The 25,186-nt window shown below is 35.6% G+C and overlaps 2 protein-coding genes across 5 annotated transcripts in view; one reads left to right on the top strand and one right to left on the bottom strand.

Annotated features, from left to right (window-relative positions):
* The window catches only part of LOC140151328 (telomere length regulation protein TEL2 homolog), a 32,389-nt gene extending 27,757 nt beyond the window's left edge, over nucleotides 1-4,632 (top strand). For both annotated transcript variants that reach the window (XM_072173632.1, XM_072173633.1), the window contains exons 19-22: nucleotides 53-117; nucleotides 816-931; nucleotides 1,966-2,048; nucleotides 3,767-4,632. In XM_072173632.1, the coding sequence (XP_072029733.1) occupies nucleotides 53-117; nucleotides 816-931; nucleotides 1,966-2,048; nucleotides 3,767-3,802 (300 nt within the window). In that variant the 3' untranslated portion in view covers nucleotides 3,803-4,632. The remainder of the gene's footprint in view (nucleotides 1-52; nucleotides 118-815; nucleotides 932-1,965; nucleotides 2,049-3,766) is intronic.
* Nucleotides 4,633-8,033: 3,401 nt separating this feature from the next.
* On the bottom strand, nucleotides 8,034-20,492 carry LOC140151326 (uncharacterized). Of its 3 annotated transcripts, XR_011858927.1 has the most exons (8): nucleotides 20,288-20,492; nucleotides 18,776-19,140; nucleotides 13,942-14,079; nucleotides 13,062-13,208; nucleotides 10,848-11,078; nucleotides 9,530-9,592; nucleotides 8,543-8,760; nucleotides 8,034-8,425 (listed from the first exon to the last, which is right to left on the bottom strand). XR_011858927.1 is itself a non-coding variant. In XM_072173630.1 (7 exons), exons 2-7 carry the CDS (start codon nucleotides 18,900-18,902, stop codon nucleotides 8,726-8,728), a joined length of 741 nt encoding a protein of 246 aa, XP_072029731.1. In that variant the 5' UTR covers nucleotides 18,903-19,140; nucleotides 20,288-20,492; the 3' UTR covers nucleotides 8,439-8,725. The 3 variants fall into 3 exon arrangements, 2 of the variants coding, with proteins under 2 accessions (XP_072029731.1, XP_072029732.1); XM_072173630.1 differs by lacking the exon at nucleotides 8,034-8,425 and having other exon boundaries at nucleotides 8,439-8,760; XM_072173631.1 differs by lacking the exons at nucleotides 8,034-8,425; nucleotides 18,776-19,140; nucleotides 20,288-20,492 and adding an exon at nucleotides 16,463-16,893 and having other exon boundaries at nucleotides 8,439-8,760.
* Between the last annotated feature and the right edge of the window lie 4,694 nt (nucleotides 20,493-25,186).

Below are 25,186 nucleotides of genomic sequence, written 5' to 3'. Positions count from 1 at the left end.
TCTCTTAAGTGATAGTCTTCATACGTACTTTTGGTGTTATTTTTTATACCAGGCATGTCGTCAAATGGCCAGCAGTTTACTAGAATTCATTTGGGTGTTGAGATACCATACTGAACCGTAAGCATACTGTTTCTTCACATTGAAAAGCCATAATTGTGACATGATCAAGGGGAATGAGTCACATGTCGACCGTGGTCAAAAATAGGTTTTACATAGGTTCCTAAAGAGGACATTTAGAGCTTTCAGAAACTGAAAACCCCATGTTGATACAACTTTCCTTTGCGAAGTTACATCAATTTATCAATCGCTGAAAACAATGTAAAGCAAAAGAATTTGAACACTTTCTTTGCCAATATCTGAAAATCAATATTAGCGACATGCGACTCATTTCACTTGATCGTGTCACAATTTTTTTAACTGAAATCAACTTAGAGGAAAATTGTTCCAATGGACAGCCCCTTTCATGAGCACAGTGGGAACTGTACTTTCTGATAACCATGTAAAATGTTAGAACTAATTATCATATTCATCTAAATGCATGACTTCCTTACTCATTTATTACTTAAAGCACATTTCCATAAGTCATTACAATCAGCAACAGCGTCTCAGGTAGGGAGAAAGGTCAAGGCCCCATTCACTCAAGGTGAATGCTCAATATCATGCAATTTAATAGGACCATCTACCTTTTTCCTTGAATTGCTACTGCAGCTGAAAACCAAGTTAGATAGGCCTACTTTATACAAGCAAGCGAAGGCCAAAATGAAATAATAAAATCTAATTATAATAAGTAAGACTTGAAATGCTTGTTTTTCCAGATTTGTAAGACAGGCATTACTGTTTGCTGTTTCCATGGTGATATTAAGTGTGCCCTCTCACATGTTGGTATCTGATCTTCAAGATGAATTGCTGGAATGCAAACTGTGGATTGAAGGTAGGATATAATGTGGTTTATACTCAAAAAATATATAAAGTAAAATGGGCTTTTTGATAAAAAAAACCCCATTGCTTTCTTTGTTGTATATTTAGAATCAACCTTTACAAACTGGGCAGGGCTTAAAAGGCAACAATATAATTGACATTTTGCTTTTATTTTTCTGTTGCAACAAAATGCAGCAGCAATTTTGCCACACTAAATTTAGCTGCCGAAAATGAAGAAGCAAACAAAGACAATCATTTGAGTGAAAATGGCAGCAGAGAATCTAATATCACAACCATGTACTGTAAATGCAACGCTTGTCACAATGGAAAAATTATTACTATTTTGACAGATTAAATGAGGATGTATTTCTAGGAAAGCAAATATAGCATATCTGCATTATGTTCCTAGCCTATGTTATAAATAATGTAGACCAGGAGGGTGCAATCACATGGGTATTCCTCTATATGATCTTAACTCTTGGGTTTCCTGAACCTAACATGAAATTCTATGAGGCTACAATATTTGCCAACTCTGATACGGAAAAGGGTTTGCTTATGAATAAATGGTCTGCTAATCCGAAGTTTTGTTATCATTGATTATAACAAGGTTCCTAATTTGGAAGGTTCACTATCTGAATAGGATTCACTACTTGCTTACATGCAATGATTTTTGCTAACTCTAGCAATTGATAATGAGCTTTATTATACTCTGGTGTGCAAGAAAGGACATTGACACATGTTGACTTGTTAGTTTAAAAATCCTAATAAATGTCAGAATCTGAACTAAATCTTGACAAATAAACTTCCTTGTGGATCACTCATAAGCTTTGAAAGTAGATGTCATAGTATCGAACATGATTGGTTGGTGATAAAAGTGAGGTATAGACCATATAATAGCATTTAGCAGTAACATGTCATGTATATATACATTTAAAGACTTCTCTCTGTAGGCCCTGATGAAGGTCAATCAGAGTTCAAAGTTCTTATGACTTATAGATTTATAATTCTTGCAATGATTATACTAGATGTGTTATTACTATTTTACAGATATTGTTGAGAGCGATCCTGACAATGAATGCAAGAGACTAGCAGCACAGACCCTGGTCTTAATGCAAAGCAGTGTCAAGAAGGTATAGAATACGATGAAATATTATATAGTGTCCACAACTTATAAAGCCCCCCCCCAAATACTTTTTAGAATAAGTCAAAAAATATTTTACGAAATGTAAAATGGTAAATATAGCCCTATTGGTTTTACACATGTGGACCAATTGATAGCGTCACACATCATTGCATTCAGTCACAATTCACGGTTAATTGTGTAAGAAAAGAGGCTGTTTTAAAAGTTGCACCTGAGTCCATAGCAGTCAGGTTTTCTTTAACAAACACATCAATAGACCTGGCCTGCTGTATTGTTTGATAGTTTACTCCTAGGTCAGATGCAACTTTTTAACACTGTTTAAATGGTCTCTTTCTTTACATAATGAACCATTGTGACTGAACACAATGATTTGGTCCATTTGTGTAAATCAAATAAGGCTACCCATTCCTTTTTGCATGTGTACATTTCATCAAATATTTTTTGATTTATTTGAAAAAGTATTTAGGGGGAACTTATAAGTTGTGGACCCTTTATGACACTAACGAAGACATTTAATAATTGCATTACATTATATCATCATGGGAAGCCTATGGGAAATCTAAGGTACTCCTTCATGTAAGAAATCACATAGTCTAGTGTGAAAACTTCATTGAGGGATTGTAAGCTTTATTCCGTATAATTCCTCAATTGAGTCTTTACCCTAGTCTAACTCTGTGTGTCTTACATGAAGTAAACACCGAAATCTGCCATATTGGATTGACCCACATAGGACCTAAATGTCTTTTGCTTTCAGCTTTGGCCAAAACAAATTATAGCCAGTATTGGGTAGATTGTGGCATGTAGCACTCTCTATGTAATTGTTCATTCAACTTTCAAGAAAGCTTGTTACCAGCAGGTATGCACTTCCATTCGAGTTTGTAATTGTCCAAATCGCATTATATTTTAAACCTTTTTATGTGTCTTACATCAAGTTTCTCAGGGGCAAGTCACACAAAGGCAGTCAATACTAACAATTTCAAATATTTGTATTTTATAAATAATACACACATGCTGTGAAAGTGATATGTGTATTGTGACAATCAGGATTCCTATTATTATTAAGAGTATGGAATTTGTACACATCTAATCATGGTGTCAAGATATTTTAAATAACTCAATAATTGATTTTGTCTCAAGATTAATATGCTTGTTCAACATAATACATACAAAACTTATGACAATTCAAGCAATAGAGGCCGTCAGCCTTTCGCCATCTTGTGGGAACAATTGATCTGCGTGTTCATGCGTTGGACACTACGCGCAGGGCGCAGCTTGCCACGCAGCTGTTATCACGCATCAACGCAGTGATTTTGCTGTTCACGCATGGAGATTGAACAACCATCACAGCGTGTACCCACAAGATGGCGGCATATGACGTCACACTGACGGCCTCTATTCACACTTTATATGTGACACATCTGGTCCATGGTCCATTTTTGAAAATTAAGTTACTGTAATTATTACATTATACATACAATAGGCTATCATTTACTAAAAAGTCAAAGGTCTAGCATACTTGGCTCAAAGTTATGAAGTTTTTTGATGCCTATTTTCTTATGTATTTGATTGTTTTTTTACTCCATATTTTTGCCTTTATCTCAGTTTCAAATTTGCCGCCTTTAGCCTCCATGGACCAGATTGTGTCACATATGCTGTTGTAATGATAAATATGATGTGTAATTTTTTCATTGCAGTCATTCTATACAGGAGCTGAATATGGCATCAACAGATAACACAACTTGAGCTTGGTAAGACGATGAAATCAGATGAAATGATCACCCTGAGATCTGCCATTCAGGACATGTTGTCATAATAAGGACTGACCTACTGGATGCATCTATTCCCACTGAGGTACATTTAGTGATTGCCACCAGTGCTGCAAAAGTGGTTGGTGCTAATGTGCTGTGATTTGCAGCAGCAAGAACTCTCAGGTAGCCCAAAATGATGCACTTAATACACTTTGTACCCATAATGTGGGTGTATTTCAGCAGAAAGATACCATGATTCACCCAATTGGGCAGAAAAGGCATTTGTTGTTCAGCTGACTTTGGCTGACACACAACAAATAATGCATGAAGAAATGACTTTGTTCATAAAATTTGTTCTTAGACTTACTGTTTTCAATGTTTTCTTCATGTTCAGAAAAAAGAAAACAATCATCAAGAAATTGTCTTGAAACAAACATGGACAGAAAGGAAGGAGTTTATGTGGTCCCTCTTACACTAAAAAGGAGAAAGCTAAAAAACACATTAAATTCAAGGAATTGCTTTACCACAAGTAACATTATAATAATAAAATTTGACATTCCAATACATGTTGTAAATGTTGGGTGTTTGTCCATACAGGCACACAATGGGCTATTCCATTTAAAATCCACACTACCCCTGTGGAAGATTTTGGAAATATCTTCCACAGGGGGAGCATGAATTTCAAATAGAATGAACACATTAGGCCGTTGTTCCATTTGAATTTCATACACCCTCTAAGAAAGTTTCAACCTGAATCTTCCACAGAGGGAGAGTGAGTTTCAAATGGAGCTGCCTAATGTGCTCATTCTGTTTGAAATTCATACCCCCCCCCCCCCCGTGGTAGATATTTCCAAAATCATCCACAGGGGTAGTGTGGATTTTAAATGGAATAGCCCAATACAGCATACAACACACTGTTTATTGTGTTTCATGGGGCACCATATTTTTTCAGCACTGCTGTTTCCTGCACACTTTTAAGAAACACCTTTTCGACAGATTTTAGAGATATTCTTAGCATGAATCCATTTTTTTTTACAATTTAAAAAAACTTAAGCAAACATCAATTTTACCAGACTCCTTCATGAAAGCACAGAAAAACATGGCTGTAGCATTCTAGTATAAAATGTTTTATTGGTACAAAATAACAATAAAATTACATAATTAAAATGAATTAAACAAGTGTATCACAAAATTGATTATTCATTCTTGAGTCTACAATTTCATGAGGTTTATATAATGGAGTAGTTTCATACAACTTGTAACAAAACTAGACTAAAACACAATATTCCTTTTGGGCATAGTCCTCTAGTGTGCTCATAGCATCAAAAAATGTGCCATCTGAACTTGTTTAAAAGAATATGTGCTGGACGCTTAGTAGTACGCAAAGGTGTGAAAAGGAATGTTGTGGTTTAGTTTAGTGCCTGTCAGTTTCCAGTTATATAGACTACCCCTTCCAAGTGCAACATTATGTCTACTTTTTTTGGCATATTTTGAAGCTTAAAAAATGAAAGTCTTAACCAGTAAATAATGGCTACTGCAAGTGGAACAAAATTTAAATTATTGAGATTCTGGTAACAGATCCAAGAAAATGAAGTACTCACTCGATATATATTTCAGTTCCAATCAGGAACCTTGTTCACTCTGCAATGACTGTAAAAGTGTTTCTAGATGTCAGCAGACCCAAGTGACCCAAGTATCTATGACCAGATCATCTCACAACAGCAACCAACAAAAGTGGCGACGTCATCACAGCCACTTGGGTCTGCTGACATCTAGAAACACTTTTTACAGTCATTGCAGAGTGAACAAGGTTCCTGATCGGAACTGAAATATAGTGAGTGAGTACTTCATTTTCTTGGATCTGTTACCAGATCTGACTTTGAACGATCCTGATGAATCTCATCAATAATGGATCAAATGTTGCTTTTGGAAAGGGTAGTCTTTCAAAAACTGATATGTGACAATCATAATGGGTTATTTCATTTAAAATCCACACTTCCCCTGTGGAAGATTGTGGAAATATCTTCCACGGGGGGGAGTATGAATTTCAAAGGGAATGAACACATTAGCAGTTCCATTTGAAAGTTGCCCTCCCTCAGTGGAAGATTCGGGTTGAATCTTTCTCAGAGAGTGTATGAAATTCAAATGGAGTTGTCTAATGTGTTCATTTCATTTAAAATTCACACTCCCCCCGTGGAAGATATTTCCAAAATCTTCCACAGGGGTAGTGTGGATTTTAAATGGAATGGCTGAATGTAGGTGGCATGCGTGGTGAAGCTTAGGACTTATGTCCTGGTTCCACTACTTAAAAAGATACTCCATAAAAATTAATTATTTGGGATTTTTTAGCAACCTTACTGTTAATATCAACATCAGTTTGAGAGGTCTATTTTACTTTTATGTGTGCATATAAAACAGTTCATGCAACTTGCTCTAATTGCCATATCTGAGTAAAACAATGGATAAAAATAAAAACAGATACTTCAGGAATTTTAGACAAATTTGTGTGCCCAGATGGCACAAAACTAAAAAACCAAGACACTGAACAATTTTCATTTGTGAAAATCAATCAAAATGTATGCGACAAAAATGATTATAACTTGATACAGCACACTTTGTATGTACAAACTTGGTTTGTTTCAACTAGCAAAATAAACGCACACATCAACAGCCACAATCATTGGAAAGGATGATCACAAGCAAGCAGCCAAAAAACGTTTCCATTAAATTAAACAAGTTATTGCCCAAAGCGGGTCAGGAATTTAAAATTCTGGCATTCTTGTGAATGAGTAAATGGATTAAACTTTTATGCGTGCATAATCAAAGCAAGTCAAGTTATACACTGAACATCAGATAAGGTCGTCTGGCTGATTGATGAAGTTCAACAGGGCTTTGAATTTAAAACTGCAAGCACTTTGGGTAACATACCAACTTCCATGCTAACATAATAGTACATGGTCTTTATAAATGTTTTAAATGCTTACATTTTAAAGCAATCTTCTTCTACTCGATACTTTTCAGAATGTGGCAAGGTTAATCAGTTCCCTTATCAGAAATTGTACCAAACCTCCTCTTTCATGGTATTCGATAGTATTTCTCTTTATGTTCATGCATTTTATGTTCTTTTCATGAAACACACTTTTGTCTGCAGACAATCTTAACATACTTTTTGCCTACAGACAATCATAATATGTGACGCGATCAAGCAAAATCAGTCGGAACTCGGAAATATTGAATTTTTTTTAGGATTGTAAAAATCATTTGCAAAAAAACCCATTGAATTTGAACAACCAGTTTCAAAGATATGAGCAATTAAAGAGTTTCCAAAACAACAGGAAACAAAAGGAAATATTGCCTTTGTTTGGCTATATCTCAAAATCAATATTTTTGAGTTCCGATTGATTTTGCTTGATCGCATCACATATGAGCTTTGAAGCTACATGTACAAATATTATACTCTGTATATTTTAAGCTGTCCTGGAGTTCATTACAGCTGGAAAAGAGCCATTTGCCAAAGATAATATGATATACACATTTATACACTGGCAAAGTGATGTAATAATCGGATTAACTACAATAGCAATAGGTGAAAACAATTTTTGAATACATCGCACTGCACTACAAGCAGGTTGCACTCATCACCTGTGTATGTCTGTAATCATATAGATTGATACTATACCGGTCTGTACAAAGTACTAATCTTACAGGTGCGAGTGATCAGCATGATATGGTTCAATGCAGAGGTACTGCATGAACGTACCAGTACAGTGCGGCATATTCAAAAATTGTTTTCACCTATTGCTATGGTAGTTAGTCCGATTATTACGTCACTTTGCCAACGTATTATCTGTTTCAGTCAGGATAATGAGACAGGTGGCCAGTTTAATTCTTGGCAAATCTAAGCTGTATTGAGTTGAAAGTTATTGCTTCATTGTATTCATATTCACTAACCTCCCCTGCCAGTGAATGGAATCTGCCCAGTGTGTTATCAAAGGGAACAACCTAGCTGAAACTTGGTACTACATGTAGGCGTATATAACAGGATTTTGTAGTGGTTACTTATTTTGGGCGATTTTAAACTGTTTTGATCAGTATTATAGTTTCTTGTATTTGCATTTTCAAACACCTAAAAAATATTTTTACTGGCTTTTAAATTTGTAGTTTTGAAACGAACTGCAAAAAATAAAAACCTTCATTTCACACACTTATCACACACTTATCATGCTTATAGGTTAATATATGTGTGTCACTTGTTGGGAGTGAAATTATACAAAATAATACACACATCCTGAGTTGTTGATGCGTCTAATACACAAGCACTGCAGGGGAAGTGCATTAGATGCATCAATATCTCAGTACAAGTGCATTATTTTGTACTATTTCTTGAGCAACAAGTGATACACATTTATTGACCTATTTCAAAAACAAGAAAAAATTCCATGATTGTTGCTATTTTTATAACAAGATTGTCACTAAAATGTTGGAAATACAAGCAAATAGAAGTGCATCGACCCACAAGACAAATGAACACATCCGATAGCACTCTGTGTAGTACGTGGAGTGTGACCCTGTGCATTATACACAATTAATGCTTGATTATTTTTCTAACATTATATTGCTCTGATTGGTTCTCGCTAAAGAGTGCCTCCGATTGGTTCTCCCTATCTAAGAGTGCCTCCGATTGGTTCTCGCTATCTAAGAGTGCCTCCGATTGGTTCTCGCTATCTAAGAGTGCCTCTGATTGGTTCTCGCTATCTAAGAGTGCCTCCGATTGGTTCTCGCTATCTAAGATTGTATGAATACAGTACAACAGATCATCAAGATCTCATAGGTAGTTTGTGTGAGTCTTTGGTGTAAGAAATTGTTCTTACTCCTAGATCCTCTCAGCACCAGATAAAAATCAGGCATTGTATTACATTCATTTCTTCCTTGCTGTCCCTGGTTTGCCAGAACCTGTATAATCAAAACAAAAACAATATCTGTCATCATGGGGGTCAATCCCGGGGGAAAAATGACCCATTTATTGTTCTTTTCAGCCACCTTTTGACAATCCAAGCCGATTGTCCCCCACCACATTTCAAGCCGGATTGGCGCCAATGTCTGTCATGTAGTTTATACACCTGGGAGTGGAAATTAAGTCACCTTATTTACAAGTGGAATTCTTATGAGGTGAAATTATGGATAGTTCTTTTATCTTTTAGTTCTTGTTCTTTTTTTGTTAATTTATAAAATTAAGTAGTTTATGTAATTGGGAATTGAAATCAGGATCAGGGTACTGCAGTGAACAGAGATGAGGGGTAATATAATTTAAGTCACATTTTTGACAGTCTCCTGAGAAAACAACAGGCAATTATGTCGCTGAGCAACCAGCAACCAGCTTTGTGGTAAATAGAAGATCGTCACAACATTAATCATTTAGAAAAAGGCATCAGACATGCTGAAATGCACACAGTGAGTACTGTTTTTTTGTTTTGTTTTTGTTTTTGTTTTTTGGACTAGAATATATTGTGAAATTGTGTTTAATAACCTTCTATACCAGTCCAGATGAAGATGTTCAGTAAAATGCAAATATGAAAAAATCTAGCTTGATGGTGAATATCTGTGACATGCTCTAGACTAAAAACTTGCTCAGCAACCCATAATGATGTTAAAGGTTAAGATAATAGACAAGTGATATTGTGATGCAATTTAGAAGCCTACATAGTAACCAAGATACACATACCTTTCTTTTTCTTTCCTCCTTTTTTCTTCTTTCCCTTCTTTCCAGATAACTTTTTCATGTATGCTGTAATTAATGTTGAATAATGGATTTTTATGGTAAGTCTCTAATCAATCAATTATCAAACAAACATCAGTCAAGCAAGCAAGTATTAAATTATAAATTTCTTGACTTGAAAGCAAGTGAAAACTTACTTTCTGTGCATTGGGATACTGTAGTCCGTCTTGTTTTAAGTTAGTTGAGAGTAACATGAGTAACATGTTGGATTTTGCAGTGGCAGATTCAAATCTCAGGTGCTACTATAACCTAATCCCGTAGGGTGTGTAAACATGCGGAGTAGGGCGGTTTGTCCATACGCTGGCGATGCAATGACATAATCACACTGAGAAATCCAACATGGCATTACTCTGAACTCAAGACACACTATATTTTCAAAGAGTTATGGGTTACTGAGTTTATCCAATCTTACATGACAAAATAGTCATCAAGATATACCACCTTCAATTTTCTTACTTTGAAAAGATTTACCAATTCATTTTTGTATAAATGTTTGTGATTTAAACAAAGTACACTTCACCCTGGTCAGGTACCAGCACACATACAACAATTAATTCCGCTGTCATTGAGTAATATATCAGAATCATTTTGTTTCAACAACTTATATTAATGGAATAAGATATCCTGGGTTTCCACAAGATCAGTAGTTGGCCCTTAGTTATTCCTTCTGTATGGTTTCAAAGTCCTTTAGATAGGAGTTGATATCAGAATTTCAATAAATGTGTCTTTCTATGCACTACGCACCTTTGTTCCATAACCATTAAGGTATAGGACATTTTTTGTTTTTGCTATAGCCCCCGCATGAAATGTATTTAATTATGTTTGTACTCACTCAAGTAGCATTGTGTGTGAATTTTACATCCGAACTAAGTGCTATTCTTTTTTATGGGCATTTTAGTGTCTAAAATGGCCCAAATTGAGGGTTTTTCAATATCCATTTCTAATCGTCACCCCATAGACTTTACATGTAAAATAGAAAGGCTCATAACAATTTAATAGCACTTAGTTCGGATGTAAAATTCACACAAAATGCTTTTTAAGTGATTACAAAGAGAATTAAATACTTTTCATTCGGGGGCTATGTGAAATTTTTTTAAATGTATTCCTTGTACAATGACATTTCACAATAAAATGTCCATTGGAAACAAAGGTGTACGACTGATCAAGAATTTTAAAATTTTGAAAACAAAGGCAAGAAAAAAATGTTGGTTTGCCTCTCATTCCATTTAAGATTTCATAGTAAGAGCCAAATCTATATACTAACCTATTGTTTTTTTCATGCCACAAGCGTCTAGTGCATCCATTAGTCTTTTCTCTGTTGCTGCCACACCCGACGTATCTTCCCATAATAATAAGAAATATAACGCCTGCTCTCTTAATCGTACATATTTAGATTCAACTTTAGGTACTTCACCGCCCATGCCCATTTCCAGGGCGAGTCTCTTCCAGTGATGTCCCAGCTTTTGAGATATTGGTTCTAAAATTGGCATTAATTCTGCATGGAAATAAAGAAAAAAAGATTACAAAAATGAAGATTTTATTATACAATTATGGTAACTGCTATACGGTGGTACAATACGAAGGTCGCCGGTTCGAATCCGGCCAGATGCACTGGGTTTTTTTTTTCAATGTTTATGTGCGCTGGCTGCTCTGGGTAAAGAGTAAAATTTGTTCAATCAACCCAGAGAACTAAATATATAATTTTCAATGCAGGGTACCTTTGACAGGTCACGTTTTACAAGTTCAACTCTATTATCAGAATATTGAGTTTCTTTGAAAAGAAGAAATTTTTATTGAAAGAAATTAATTTTTGATCGAGTTATATAGATTTGAACTTGTAAAAAGTGACTATCAAATTTACTCATTAATGCCAAAGTTTCCCATTTTACATTACGATCTGAAACTTTGGAGAACCTATTGGCTAAACATGCCAACACTTTGCACAAACTCTGCACTCTCAGAAATGAAGGTTCTAAAATGTCTTAAGGGATCCAAAATGAGCGTTTATTGCGTTTCGACAGTATTTTTTGTGGGACATGAGAGCACCTCAGACCTATCGAATTTCATTCTGAATACGAAGCATGTCTTTCTGATATCAAATAATTTTCATTTTTTTAAATCACAATATAATACAAATTTTATGACAAATTATAAAAATTTGATATTTTTCAAATTTTTGATATATAACAGTCCTCGAAGTAAATTATATAAATCTAATGATATATTCTTAAAGTGTATGTAGCAGAGAGGAAAAGCCGACGGTCAATTGAAAATTTTGACATTTCATATTGAAGATATGGATTTTTTTCCCAAAAAGACCTAATTTTTTTTTGTTTTTTTTGGGAAAAAAATCCATATCTTCAATACGAAAGGTCGAAATTTTCAATTGATCGTCGGCTTTTCATCCCACCTACATACACCTTAAGTATAAATCATCAGATTTATAAAGTTTACTTCAAGTACTGTTAAATATCAAAAATATCAATTTTAATGATTTGCCATAAAATGTGTATTAAATTGCGAATTTCAAAAAATCAAAATTATTTGATATCAGAATGACATTCTTCGTATTCAGAATGCAATTCGATATGTCTGATGTGCTCTAATGTCCCAAAATAAATACTGTCCAAACGTTCATACCCCAGCCCTTAACAAATCCTTTTTTGTCACGTACGTATGTGGTCATGGAATTCTCAAGAGACTTTGACTTCAATTTTTACTTCTGCAGAAGCCAGATGTGAAAGAATGCGAGTATACAGGAGGTTGGTTAATCTGGGTTTTTAAAGATTTAACTCTTTACAGAACAGTGTTGGTCTTTCTTTACTCTTTATAGAACTCCTAATTCCAGAAAAATACAGAACTAATTTTTGTGAATAAAAAAAATATTATCCTGTTTTGCCAAATGAAACATAGCTAAATCCTAATCCTTTAGTTAATCCTAACTAGCAATAAAGGTCAAATTTTAATATCTAGCCAATTTTTGGAAATAAGGGCCAGAAACATGCATTTTTAGGGTGTTTTTCCTATATAGTGACAATCAAGCCTAAAGACTTGTACTAAGACTAATTTCAGTTTATGCATTCTAAATTTTGGAAAAGACACGTGTCATTCTTATAACCAACCATCTAATTAAAGTAACACCAAAAATTGAAAATTAGAGCAAAATTATGGCATATACTCAAGATTTTGAATGCTTAGACTTTCTCCAAGTCTGTGATTTTTGTGACTCGATTGTCAGTAAACGTGCGGCGTGCCGAAAATGCATGTTTTTGGCTCTTTTTCAAGAAATTAGTAGGCTAAAATAGTGAACTTTTTCTTTTATCTCCAGTTAGGACTAAATAAATGATTAGGACTGAGCTATGTTTCATTTAGCAGAACTTGATTATATTTTTTTAATCCCAAAAAATTAGTTCTGTATTTTTCTGGAATAGGGAGTAGGTTCTTCACAGAATCATTGAAGGTATATGATTGTACTTACTTGAGAAGTGTTTTTGTTCTAGTAGATCAGCCAGTAAGGGTAGGTTAAATTTGCGTAGTCCATGCTGATATACATCAAATTCACGCATTCCACGTGTTAAGAGTTCATTTAATAACGCCTGATTTGTTTCAATATTGGAGCCTTTACCTGTGGAATTAGAAAGTAAAGCAACTCGGATCAATAAGTAACTTATACAGTATTTATTAATACGTGTCAGAATTATTGGTGATGTCGACTATGGTGGATGAGAAATTTGCCTATTAACACAACATTAAAAATAACATAACACAACATTAAAAATACCCTTAATGTTATGTTATGTTATGTTATGTTATGTTATGTTATAATATGTATGTTTTACTTATGTATATGGTGGGTGAGAAATTTGCCTATTAATTCAAAATTGCACTAAACCCTTTGATGAAAAATCATACCTTTAAAGTTGTTATGTTTAATATGTTATGTTATGTTATGTTATGTTATGTTATGTTATGTTATGTTATGTATGTTATGTTATGTTACGGTATGTTATGTTATCTTACCGTATGTTATGTTATGTTATCTTACCGTATGTTATGTTACTGTATGTTATGTTATTGTACCGTATTTAATGTTATGTTACTGTATGTTATGTTATCTTACCGTATGGTATGTTATGTTATTGTACCGTATGTTATGTTATCTTACCGTATGTTATGTTATCTTACCGTATGTTATGTTACAGTATGTTATGTTATCTTACCGTATGTTATATATGTTATATTATCTTACTGTATGTTATTGTTATGTTATGTTGTTTTGTGGATGGAAAATTAGTATATATACTAGCGAATTACCAAATCCATTTCATTCAATACTACTATTACTATAGCATCCTTACCTGTTCTCCTAATTTGTTTTGCTCTTTCAGCGTCAAACACCATATTAAGTTGAAGATGTTTTAACATTTCAATAGCTACTACATTATTGCACAAAGGTACACGGAAATTATCTAACATCTGACGACATTCTTCCACAGCTGAAACAAAAAACAAGAAAAATTGATTATTTATTTGCACAGGTTGACAAACTTTTGCAGTCAGAGGTTGATACCAGTTTTCTGTATGTATTTATTTCAGAAGACATGTGTACAGACGGGGCACCCAAAACAAGCGCATGACCAGAAACAGTCATAGAAGTTCGAAGTAGTATAACACTTAGAAAAAAAGTGCCAAGTAGAACTTAAATAAGTTTTTGATCTCTCCTGTATTTAGAACTGGCCACGCGTTTTGAACTCGCCACCCAAAAATGGTGGTGTTGTTACGCTTTTCCAAATCGAGACTCGTTCAAATTGTTATATCTCTGCTTAAACAAAAGGTATTGAAGTGTGTTTGGTGTCATTTTGTAGCTATATAAGTGCCCTAACAGACCTCCAAAGGAGAATTGTTTATCAGCTAAGATAGTGGAGTTAGAGTTGTTTGAGTTCAGAATGACCGAGGTGGTGGATGAGGCGGTGGCGGATGAGGCGGTGGCGGTATGTGCAAAGTCTGGGAAATAAAGATTTTGTGTGTGTGCGTTGAATCAACTGATCATATCTTTGCATCCATATGGGCTACAGACATGGTTAAGAGCTCTTTTGAAAGATTATTAATTCTGCTAATTGTTTTAATCATTTTTAACTCTTTATGATTGGTTTAGTCTATAAAATGCAAACTTTTATGTACAAAACTACCCGTTTTCATATTAAACACTGTAGTAAGCAATGCGGATGTCTTCAAAATCTAAAAGTTGCTGTAAATTTTAATTACTTATCCTATCATAGTCAAAGTTTACATTTTCTGAGAGGAAATTTGATGAGGAATCTAAATATGGACTTACTTTTTTTGTATGGGTTAGGGGTAAAATGTTTCAGTTCAAAATATGTCGAATTGTAAAAAAATTTGAACATATTTTGGGACACCCTGTATTCCGAGATTACCAAACAGCTGTGATTTTTTTTCTTCCAGAGTCAGTAGGCTCCCCCTAACCTCTAACCAAATCAATGTTGTTTACTTTCAGTTTATAACTGCAAGTTAGTAATAAGCAATGCATTAAATGACCCATTTTTATTTGGATTTTTTTATTCCACCCTGTATAACTTCAAGGTCACCCTGTACAGTGAGTTGAAATGTGTATATTTAAATTGCTTTTGCCTTCAGCTTTCCAAAAATGTATACTTTTGCTAGTTTAGGGTTGATAGTTGTGGAGATATTCTAATTTGAAACTTGATTGGTGTAAAAAATTCATAATATTTGTGATGTAACGCTAAGGGTGGCGAGTTCAAAACACGTGGCCAACTTAGCTTGCATGGTTCTACGAAAAACTGAAAAGGGCCATTTTACACCTGGAAAGAACCCATTTGCTTTTGTGGGCCATATTCAGAGGGACATTTAAGAATTCCTCAGTTCTTCCATATGGGATTCTTTCAATTTTCAAGAATTTTTATTGAGAGTTCTACGTGCAGGACAGACAAGAACTCCTTTGTTCTGAGAGTGAACTGAGACTTGAATTTATGGGAATGTGCGGCTCGATCTGCCGAATCCTTACCCATATAGCGGTAATTTTGCCGAAGATAGGGACCCATAGGATTTTATTTAAAAAAATACGGACCCATGAGACCCGTGGGCCGTGTCTAAAGACTTTTTTCTTCTAAAATATGCCCAACGATTTAGTTGTTTAAAATTGGCGCAACGTTAGCAAACAATTTTACCAGAGCCGGCTACACCCGTGATGTGTAACGTTGTCATAGTTTTCAGTGACGCATATTATTAATGCTGCTGTGCATAAAAGTTTGGACGATAGGCCTACTGACTGGGCTATAGGTCGAATTTTAATTAACACTACAACGTCTTAAATTTCCGAATGTTAAACCAAGATTGTAACAGAATAGCTTGATAATGGTTGTGATGTGAATCGGAAGTAATTATTTCAAAACATGCAAACGGGTAGATAACACAAACACATTGCTATCAACAGCGTAATACGATGTTTTTATAGTGCATTGGATTTGATAGTTCTGTTCTGTTCTGTTCCGTTGTAATTTTAAGTAATTCGACGGAATCAGAATCCTATGCTGAAGACTGTGTGTATATAACCATAGACCATTTGTTTTAAATGGTCTATGATATAACTTGAAATCCAGCATTTAGACATTTATCAGTGTTAACTATAGACGTTTAGATTAGAAGATTGTGTTCATCAATAAACACTAAACATCTCAGTACCTTTTCGCCTTTAGTGTACCTTTATTTGTGATTCAACATAAACACTATAGTGTTTATTATGAAGAAGTTAATGGATGAAAATAATTTTTTCAGATGTATTTCCGGTATTTCAGATGTGTTTCGGCATTATATTTTAATTGATGCTCAGCTCATGCCTACCTTTTTGCTGAGGATCGTTTTGTTGCGGCGGTGGGCTGTTTGCCGGCTCCGGCGTCCCTTCATCTGGTAGAGAATTGGCCAGATCATTAACTTTTATCTCTGGCATTGTAATATATGTATCGATCCTTAAAAACAGCCTGTAGCTATGTCTTTCTCGACACACTTATCATTTATACAAAACCATCCTCCAACCAATGATGACATTTAGTGTTGCAGTAAAATTTTGGTGTAGGCCCTAGACGAGGTTTTTTTTGCAGAATATTTCCATGTAGGCCTACCGGTCGTCGTCTCCATGAGGGCTATCCCTATGCCCGTTTTGCCTTAATAGCACAAACCCGCCGCGGGGGTGATGAAGCAACTAAGCAACCAACCAGTTTTTGTATTGGTAATGGGTATTCAAATATTCACTCAATTATTTTCAATATTGATACAGACGAGGAAACTATTGGTAATCGATGAGAAATATTATAGTAGTATACCCCAAGGACGTAAGTTTGTTTATGATTTGCATCACTTAACTAACTGGAAATGGCTAAGCTCTGAGACTATGGCATCAAACGTTTTCATAACATTCAAAAACATTTTGAACATTTCTAAAATGATTTTGAAATAACATTTTGAATATTTAGCACTTAAAAGTGTTGACAGAATATTTGGCAAAAGTGTAAAAATATTTTACAATAACATTGTGATTATGTTTTCTTACTAAACGTTTTTCATAACCATTATGTATGACCTGACAATGTATACGTTTTATCTAAACCAAAACCCTAAAATACAACCATTTAAAATGTTTTAAAAACGTTTCATGTTTGCTGGGTATTGTTCTTGACACGTATACCACTGCAAAAACAGTGTTTAGAAATCGAGGACAGATTGGTGTTTAGAAACCGTTTTAGAGAGTTACATCTCTAGCATTTAAACACTTTAATGTTTAGATCCTGAACACATTTCATATGATTACGTGTTTAGATGGCATTTCGGTGAGAGCAAAATGTAAAAAATATGGGGTCATGCCGGTCATTGGGTGAGAGCATGATTTTTGGCATTCGGTGAGATCATGGAAATAGTACTATAGTCTTATCTACTATTTCCATGGTGAGATCAAAATGTAAAAAATATGGGGGTCATTGGGTGAGAACATGACCTTTTTTTAAATGGAATCTTTGGGTGAGAACCAAGACAGCGTCACAGAAACCTCGAAAATCGAATTTCTAGTTCTAAATGGCTTCAAATTTCTTCTTTTTTTTTCAAAATAAGTAACAATAAATGAAAGTTGCATGCTGTTCAAATTGAACTTGTATAGGCCTTTGGATGACAGATCAAATGGAAAAATAGGGGTCTTCGGGTGACAGAGCATGTGTTCGTAAAAAATATGGGGTCTTTGGGTGACAGCGATGCTGAAAAGGGGGGTCTTAACAGCCCTACATACGCGTCACCCCCAAAGTTGGGGTGCCCCCCCCCCCCGGGTAAAACGTGGTCTCTCAGTGAAGGTTTCAAGTGTCAAAATGTCCATGGGACCATGGGGGTCATAGATGATAAGTTCTATTATACATTATATATGATATATCAGGAAAAGGGGCTGGCAAATAGGTTCTTTTGGTGGGAAGAGGTAACATGGGGTCGTCAAGTAACAGGATAAAAATAGGGATTCTTTCACTCTGTTGGCGTTCTATAACTGCTATCACAGCTCTTTCAAATACCATGCGATACGTTTATCTGCAGAATAGAATTATCAGCACAGGACAAAACGTTACAGAAATCGTTTAAATGTCGGGTTACATCGGAATATAAACGTTTTAATAACATTCAAAAATTTTAAGTCCACTTTTAAGGAGGAAATAATACCCAAGAATATCCAGAAGATACTTTTTGTGCGTACTGCGAATGTATCGCCGGCACTATGATTCGTCAACTAAACAGTAAGTTTTCCACTTCCCGGGTCCCCGTGCACGGTGATAAAAAAAAAAGAAGAACGTTGTTTGTATAGGGTATGTTCGACTAAACACTACTAAACACGTTTTAAACGTGGTTGTGGTGTTTTTTTCACATGTTTAAAAACGTGTTCATTAGGCCCTACCTTTCTATAATCCCCTTATTTATAAAATGTTATTTAAACGTTTTGACCAAAATCAAAACACGTTTGTATAACGTTTTAACATGTTTAAAAACGTTGTTTGTTATTCTAATACATGATAGCTTGATTTCAAGTTTTTGACTCGGTAGCTCGCTGAACTCGGCTTTAAATCCTTACAACATCTTCATGACTCAACCGTATTTTTGATGACGGCAATTTTAAGAACATGGACTTACTTTTTCTTTCCATCAGTTGAATCCCAGTCGTCTCTGGCTTGTCATTTGCGTCCACTGGTGGAGGCGGCGTAAATATTTTGGGCAGCGGTGCCGGCTGGATCTTATTCTTCTTTTTGCCTTTTGGCATTGTTTTTAGCTTGATTGTTCTTGCTTTTTACGTATCACTAACTATGACTATATTCTCCCGGCTATTTTCACAACTTCTGAGCTCAAAAAATGCATGTATAACGTGATTTATTTATGTGCTAGGTTTTGCCAACATTTTCGTTGTCAAGAATTATTATCAATCAAAATAAAGTTGATCAGTCAACAGGAAAGGTGGTCGTGGTGATGAGTATTTGTCCATCATGTTATCTGCGAATTATCTGCAAAATGATACAAGATGATAATGTTAGTGACAGCGTGGTTGATCACTTTTATGTATTCAACACATCATAGTAGTTGTATGACTTATAAATCATTTCTGGAAATGATGGAGCGATTTTAGTTAACCCGGACGTAACGACATTGGCATGATAAATACAGTTTGACTTAGTCCTGTAATCGGTCCCTGTAAAGTGTATACTCCCTGATATAGGCCTATTGTTTTACAATGTATTACGAAAGCACAAGATGTTTATATTAAATGATGATCATTGAGATATTTCACCAAACTTGGTTAAATATGATGAATAACATATAAAAATTATATTTTTAGTATTGATAGATGACCAAAAACACCAAAAGACATTCCTTGCTTGAAACATAAGTTTATAAGAAAAAAAGTATGTCAAAATATTTTCTTAAAGGGGCATTTCGTGATCCCCAGCCTCATCCCCCCACTTTTCTCAAAAAAAGTTGAGATTTTTATATCACTGGAAACCTCTGGCTACATAATGTTTATGTACAAAATATTTCTTGCAGATTAATTCGTTTAGCCAAGATATCGTGTAATTTGAATTTCGTTCTGGTGCACCAGAACGAAATTACAACGTATTGTCTATGGAGCTGTAAATCATGCATAACTCGCAAACGCAATATCGGAATCAACTGAAATTTTGGGAATATGCTTTTTTCGTGGATATGTACTGAAAAATGTCATAAAAAGAGGATGCTAGGATCACGAAATACTCCTTTAAATAATGAATGGTAAACTAAACCTTGAACCATTTATCTCGATGCTTAAACCTATATAAATTTATATTTATGGGATAATATAACACGGATTGTATAATAATTTTGAGGCAGGTCATCATTATCATGTTATTATTATGATTCACGTGATTAACTGGGTCGCAGATGAAGTAAAATTAGTAGGTAATTGGTTTTTTGTATATTGAGTATACTTGTAAGTTTTGAATAACCTACACAACTGTATGGCAATAAAGACCGTATCGTACCTCGTAAGTCAATATTTATGGTTCGTGCATGTATGCATAAACTACCTCCCAGGTTTGCGGCTCACATTTTATTGCGCTAGATGAAATATACTCCATTTTACGAATTTCGAAAAACCAGAGAAGATGAACTTACCTTTTATTCAGTTCATGTAATATGTTCAGGAGTATATTATATTTATCCATAAAAGTAGACATTATACATTATCAATCAGCTGGTTGTCAATCTCACACGTGCACATCATTACGATGGATCGATGAAGTGATCATGGGTGATCATGGAACACAATAACAAACCGACCTGTGAGTGTCCTCCACCATTGTTTGAGTGCTACCATAGCAACGCCCAATCAACCCAATGAATTGACTGGCCCGGTACTTTTTGGACAGGCCGAGCTACGGAGAGTAAAATACCCGGTGGATTTAAAAAAAAAAAAATTTTGTTGAAGATTTGTTTTAGTCTGAGACTAGTATTCAGGTATAGTCTCAGGTGTTAGTTCACCTTTTTACAACTTTTTATAAACAAATAGAGCAGAAGGGCAAAAGCTGGCTTGATTTTGATTCTTTTTATGAAACCTCGGGGATACAAGGCCTAAGCCACACAACATATTATGGTATAATCATGGTAGGTATATATTACCTACCATGGTATAATCCTATATATATGAAAGGACCACATCCTAAGGATTCCGGCAAATACGGTGCCACTCTCTTAGTCAAGACTTACAAAAGGGCAATAATCGTGGAAATAGTATCTCTATGTTCATGCAATATATATACCATGGCAAGATACGTAGTAGATAAAGGGTGAGAAACAGACCATTACCATAGATAATCGGTGTCTTGTTGAGGTATGGTGAGCATGTTAGTCGCTCGGAAGGCGAGACCCCGAAGGGGTGTCGAGCCTTCCGAGCATGGAAGAAAGAGATGAGAAGGAACCACAACGACTTCGATCGGCCAAGTTTTAATCCGCTTATCCATTGACGCATGAAAAGAAAAGCTATCAATGGTACTTACTTTCATGTATGATCCATTTACCGCGATCGATGCTTGGCGAAATCATTACTGGAAAAAACTATAACAAACCCATCCAAGAACAAACAAACGCTACCCAGAAGTAAGATTATGGAATTTCACTGATGCTCTGAACATGTATAGTAGCTTTGTTTTGGGATCTACAGTCAAACTGTTTTCTTGATCGTGTTGTGTAGAAAATGTCCTTTAACACATCGAAAAGGTCATCAAAATCGGCCGTTTTTTTTGCTGAGTTTCATCTTTAGCAAATAAGGTAAAATTTTGGTGACTTTTTCGATGAAAAATAGATGCAAAATGTTCTTAAATAATGCACAATGTTCCGGTTGAGTCCGGTACATGAAACCTGTTTAATTTAATAGTTTATATGTGCATAATCGTAACTAGCTAACTCGTTTCAGTGCCAAAGACTGCCAACTCTGAGAAAAAAAGTCATCAAAGTTCGGGAAAATTGGGCGAAATTGAAGAAAAAAATGTAAGCCATCAGTGACCGATGATCACGTCACCAGAGAAAATCCTATAGAGTGCTTGCACGGAAGGTCATTAGTTCAAATCATCCTTCAGACACGCTCCAGAAGACATGCAAATACATGGAGTACAATACCAATCACCTATTTAACGCGGGGTATTGATCAAAGTAAATCCTCATGAATAACAATGTCAATTAAATGTCGGTAAAGGGAGTGGACAAAGTGAATGCGTTCGTTGTGGTTCCTTCTTATCTCTTTCTTCCATGTTCCGAGCGACTAACATGCGAACCATACCTCAACAAGACACCGATTATCTATGGTAATGGTCTGTTTTGAACCGTTTATCTTACATATACGGTGAGCCAAAATAAACGAATTTATTGTTATGGTTTATTCATTTTCCAAAAGACAAACTGGAAAAGCTGATATGATTATCTTGTGTAAGTTTAGGGTTTTCCAAAAATAAAAACACACCGAGACAGTGTAATATTCTTCCCGTGTGCGTTTGAGTCTACGAGTCTTATCTAGTGTCAATTGAAAGTGATTTAATCAAATCAATACAGCATTGATTTTAACCGGAGATTCTATTCAATTCACTTGTGGTCATGTCCCACTCGATTATACATATTCGTAATATTAATAATGAATATGTAAATAGTTCAAAGGTCATGTATTTTACCTAGACATATCGGTAACTCATTTAACACCATAGAATTTATATTTATCTTTAATATACTTATAGAACAAATGTCCTGAACCAAATCAACGCATATTCCTGGGTACCTTCCTCGACCTTTATTGGTTGGGGTTAGGCCGCAGATTGTTGTAGTTGTTCTACATCTAGTCTTGTTGCCTGTAATGTACTGCATTTTAGGTGCAAAATATCCTTGGTTGAACTTAATTTGTAAGACCTCATGGCTCTTGTTTTGTTACCTACTTTGTCGGAATCTGCGTTAGTTGGGAGAGGGGACAAAGGTAGATTGACATCCTCGTCCTAATTATACAGGCTTTAAGACATAATACAAACTAATTTGCATTATTCAATAAAGGTGTTCTTGGTGTCATTCAATACACACAAGTATTGTTTACCATCTTCATTTAAATCTAATATGCATAAACTTGCATAATAATTTATGCTGATCGTGTAAAATATATTAAACTTTGATGCATTTTAAGTTTGTTGAAAAGTCAAATAATGTGGCCAGTGTTTCTAAATATGAACATGTACTTCTCTTGTTCAAAATTTATTGACCTGACCAAGATTATCTTGACCTGACCAAGATTATCTTGACCTGACCAAGATTATCTTGACCTGACCAAGATTATCTTGACCTGACCAAGATTATCTTGACCTGACCAAGATTATCTTGACCTGACCAAGATTATCTTGACCTGTCCAGATTATCTTGACCTGTCCACATTACTTGATATAATCGACAGTTGACCAGACTTTGAACAAAAGAAATACAATAGATAATGGAACAAAAGAAGAGGGCTAGACGTATATAGCAAGATAATGTAAGATAGTAAATGTAAACCTGTATTTTAGCTAGAGTATCTCGAGCTAATGGCCCGGGCTAATGGCCGCCCCAACCCCCGGGGCTGAAGAAAATTCAATTTTGCCGCCCTTCCTCAACAGCCCGAAAAGGTTGACCCAATTTTTTTCTCGGTCGTTTGAAAAAGTGAAAAAAGTGAAAAAAAAAGGTTTCAGGCGCAAGCGCACTAAGTAAAGCAGCATATTTTGATGTATAGTACCTTTTTTCCCAAATTTTTTATGCTTTATCAAATTTTTCCGCCCTTTTTTATATACTAATTCTTTTTGCCGCCCCTTCGTTTTTGCTGCCCCTGTTTTTGCCGCCCCTTCTTCTTCCGCCGCCCCTTCATTTTGGTCGTCCCCTGCTTTTACCCCGGGGGGCTGGCGCCCCCAAAGGCCCCCCCCAAAAAACGCGCATGATATTATGGAGCAGAGGGATTGGAAGCGCCTTCAAGATATAAATATAACAGCACTGCATCATGTTCAAAAGAGGGCACTATACTTATCTGATCTATGGTAAATAATTCACAAAGGAGACTGGACGATAGTAGCAGCTAGTAGCCCTCGGGTGGGAGGTGAAGGGCTAAACGTGTTGACTTTTCAAGGCTTGAGTCGAGTATCAGTTCACGCACCCCACCCCCTCTCCGACAGTTGGACATACCCTGATTTTTTTTAACCGTACACGGTAATCCGGGAAGTGGAAAACTTACTGAGTTCACAAACTTGAGTGCCTGCTAATACGCCTCATTCGCAGTACATGCACAAAAAATATCCTTGAAAAATAGCCCATTTTATAGTATAATAGTAGGGGTTTGTGTGTGTTGGGGGTGTACTTTGGCGCCAACGTCATTTGTCATGTTTTGGGGGTTACTAATAATTAGAATATTAATAGTCGTGATTTGTGACATCATAATTATGATGATTTTTATCACATTGCTGAAAACGATAAATACCGTAAACATCGACAATAATTATTAGCCTGGCGATTTTGACAGAATACTCTGCTAAATTAATTACATCGCTGAGCTATTAGCGATTCGTTTTTAGCCAATGATTGGGTTTTAAGCGCGGCTAAAGTATAGTTTATTTTATAATAGAAGCTACTCTCACCCCCCCCCCCCGCACTAAGGGGCATTCGGTGAGAGCAAAATGTAAAAATTATGGGGTCATTGGGTGAGAGCATGAGTTTTGGCATTCGGTGAGAGCAAAATGTAAAAAATATGAGGTCATTGGGTGAGAACATGACCTTTTTTAATGGAATCTTTGGGTGAGAACAGAAACAGCGCCACAGAAACCTCGAAAATCGAATTTCTAGTTCTGAATGGCTTCAAATTTCTTTGTGTTTTTTTTTTCAAAATAAAAGTAACAAAATCAGTGATAAATGAAATTTGCTGTTCAAATTGAACTTGCAAGGGACTTTGGGTGACAGATCAAATGGAAAAATAGGGGGTCTTCGGGTGACAGAGCATGTGTTCGTAAAAAAAATATGGGGTCTTTGGGTGACAGTGATGCTGAAAAGGGGGGTCTTAACAGCCCTATACATACGCATCACCTCCAAAGTTGGAGTGCCCCCGGGCTCTCAGCAGCCGGCGGGCAGTTTATACGTGCTTTGATGCTTGTACAAAATAATTATTTACCTGGCGTGGACGATGCCACCCCGGTTTAGTCCGACGAGTAGGACCTGTTTTTTTTCTTCATAGTTTACCAACTATACTCAAACTCTGATCGCTCAAGAAAGATTAACCACAAAAATCCACCAACCGCTCCTCTGGGCGGGGCGGCCACTGGACTTTCGCGATTCGTCTTTCTTGCGCCATGTGAGATAGTGATCATAGTGTGAAATGTGTATAGTCTGGTAACTTAGAAAAAAGGGTCCTACTCGTCGGACTACCCCGGTTGGGAAATTATTTTTATTATATTTACTTCTTCCTCTTTCATTTGACACCACTCGGTGGTTATACCTTCGTGGCATTTCAAGATACAGGGTGTCCCAGAATGA

Source organism: Amphiura filiformis, chromosome 4 (genome assembly GCF_039555335.1).
Source record: "Amphiura filiformis chromosome 4, Afil_fr2py, whole genome shotgun sequence".
Taxonomy (NCBI): domain Eukaryota; kingdom Metazoa; phylum Echinodermata; class Ophiuroidea; order Amphilepidida; family Amphiuridae; genus Amphiura; species Amphiura filiformis.
Note: the sequence above shows the minus strand (reverse complement) of the source record. Positions and strands in the feature narration are given on the sequence as shown.

Coding starts and splice junctions, on each gene's coding strand:
- LOC140151326 (XM_072173630.1), bottom strand. CDS start 18,902: ATGCCAAAAGGCAAAAAGAAGAATAAGATCCAGCCGGCACCGCTGCCC. Junction 9,593..10,847: donor TGGCATGAAAAAAACAATAG/GTTAGTATATAG, acceptor CATTAATTACAG/CATACATGAAAAAGTTATCT. Junction 8,761..9,529: donor AGGAGGAAAGAAAAAGAAAG/GTATGTGTATCT, acceptor TTGATTATACAG/GTTCTGGCAAACCAGGGACA.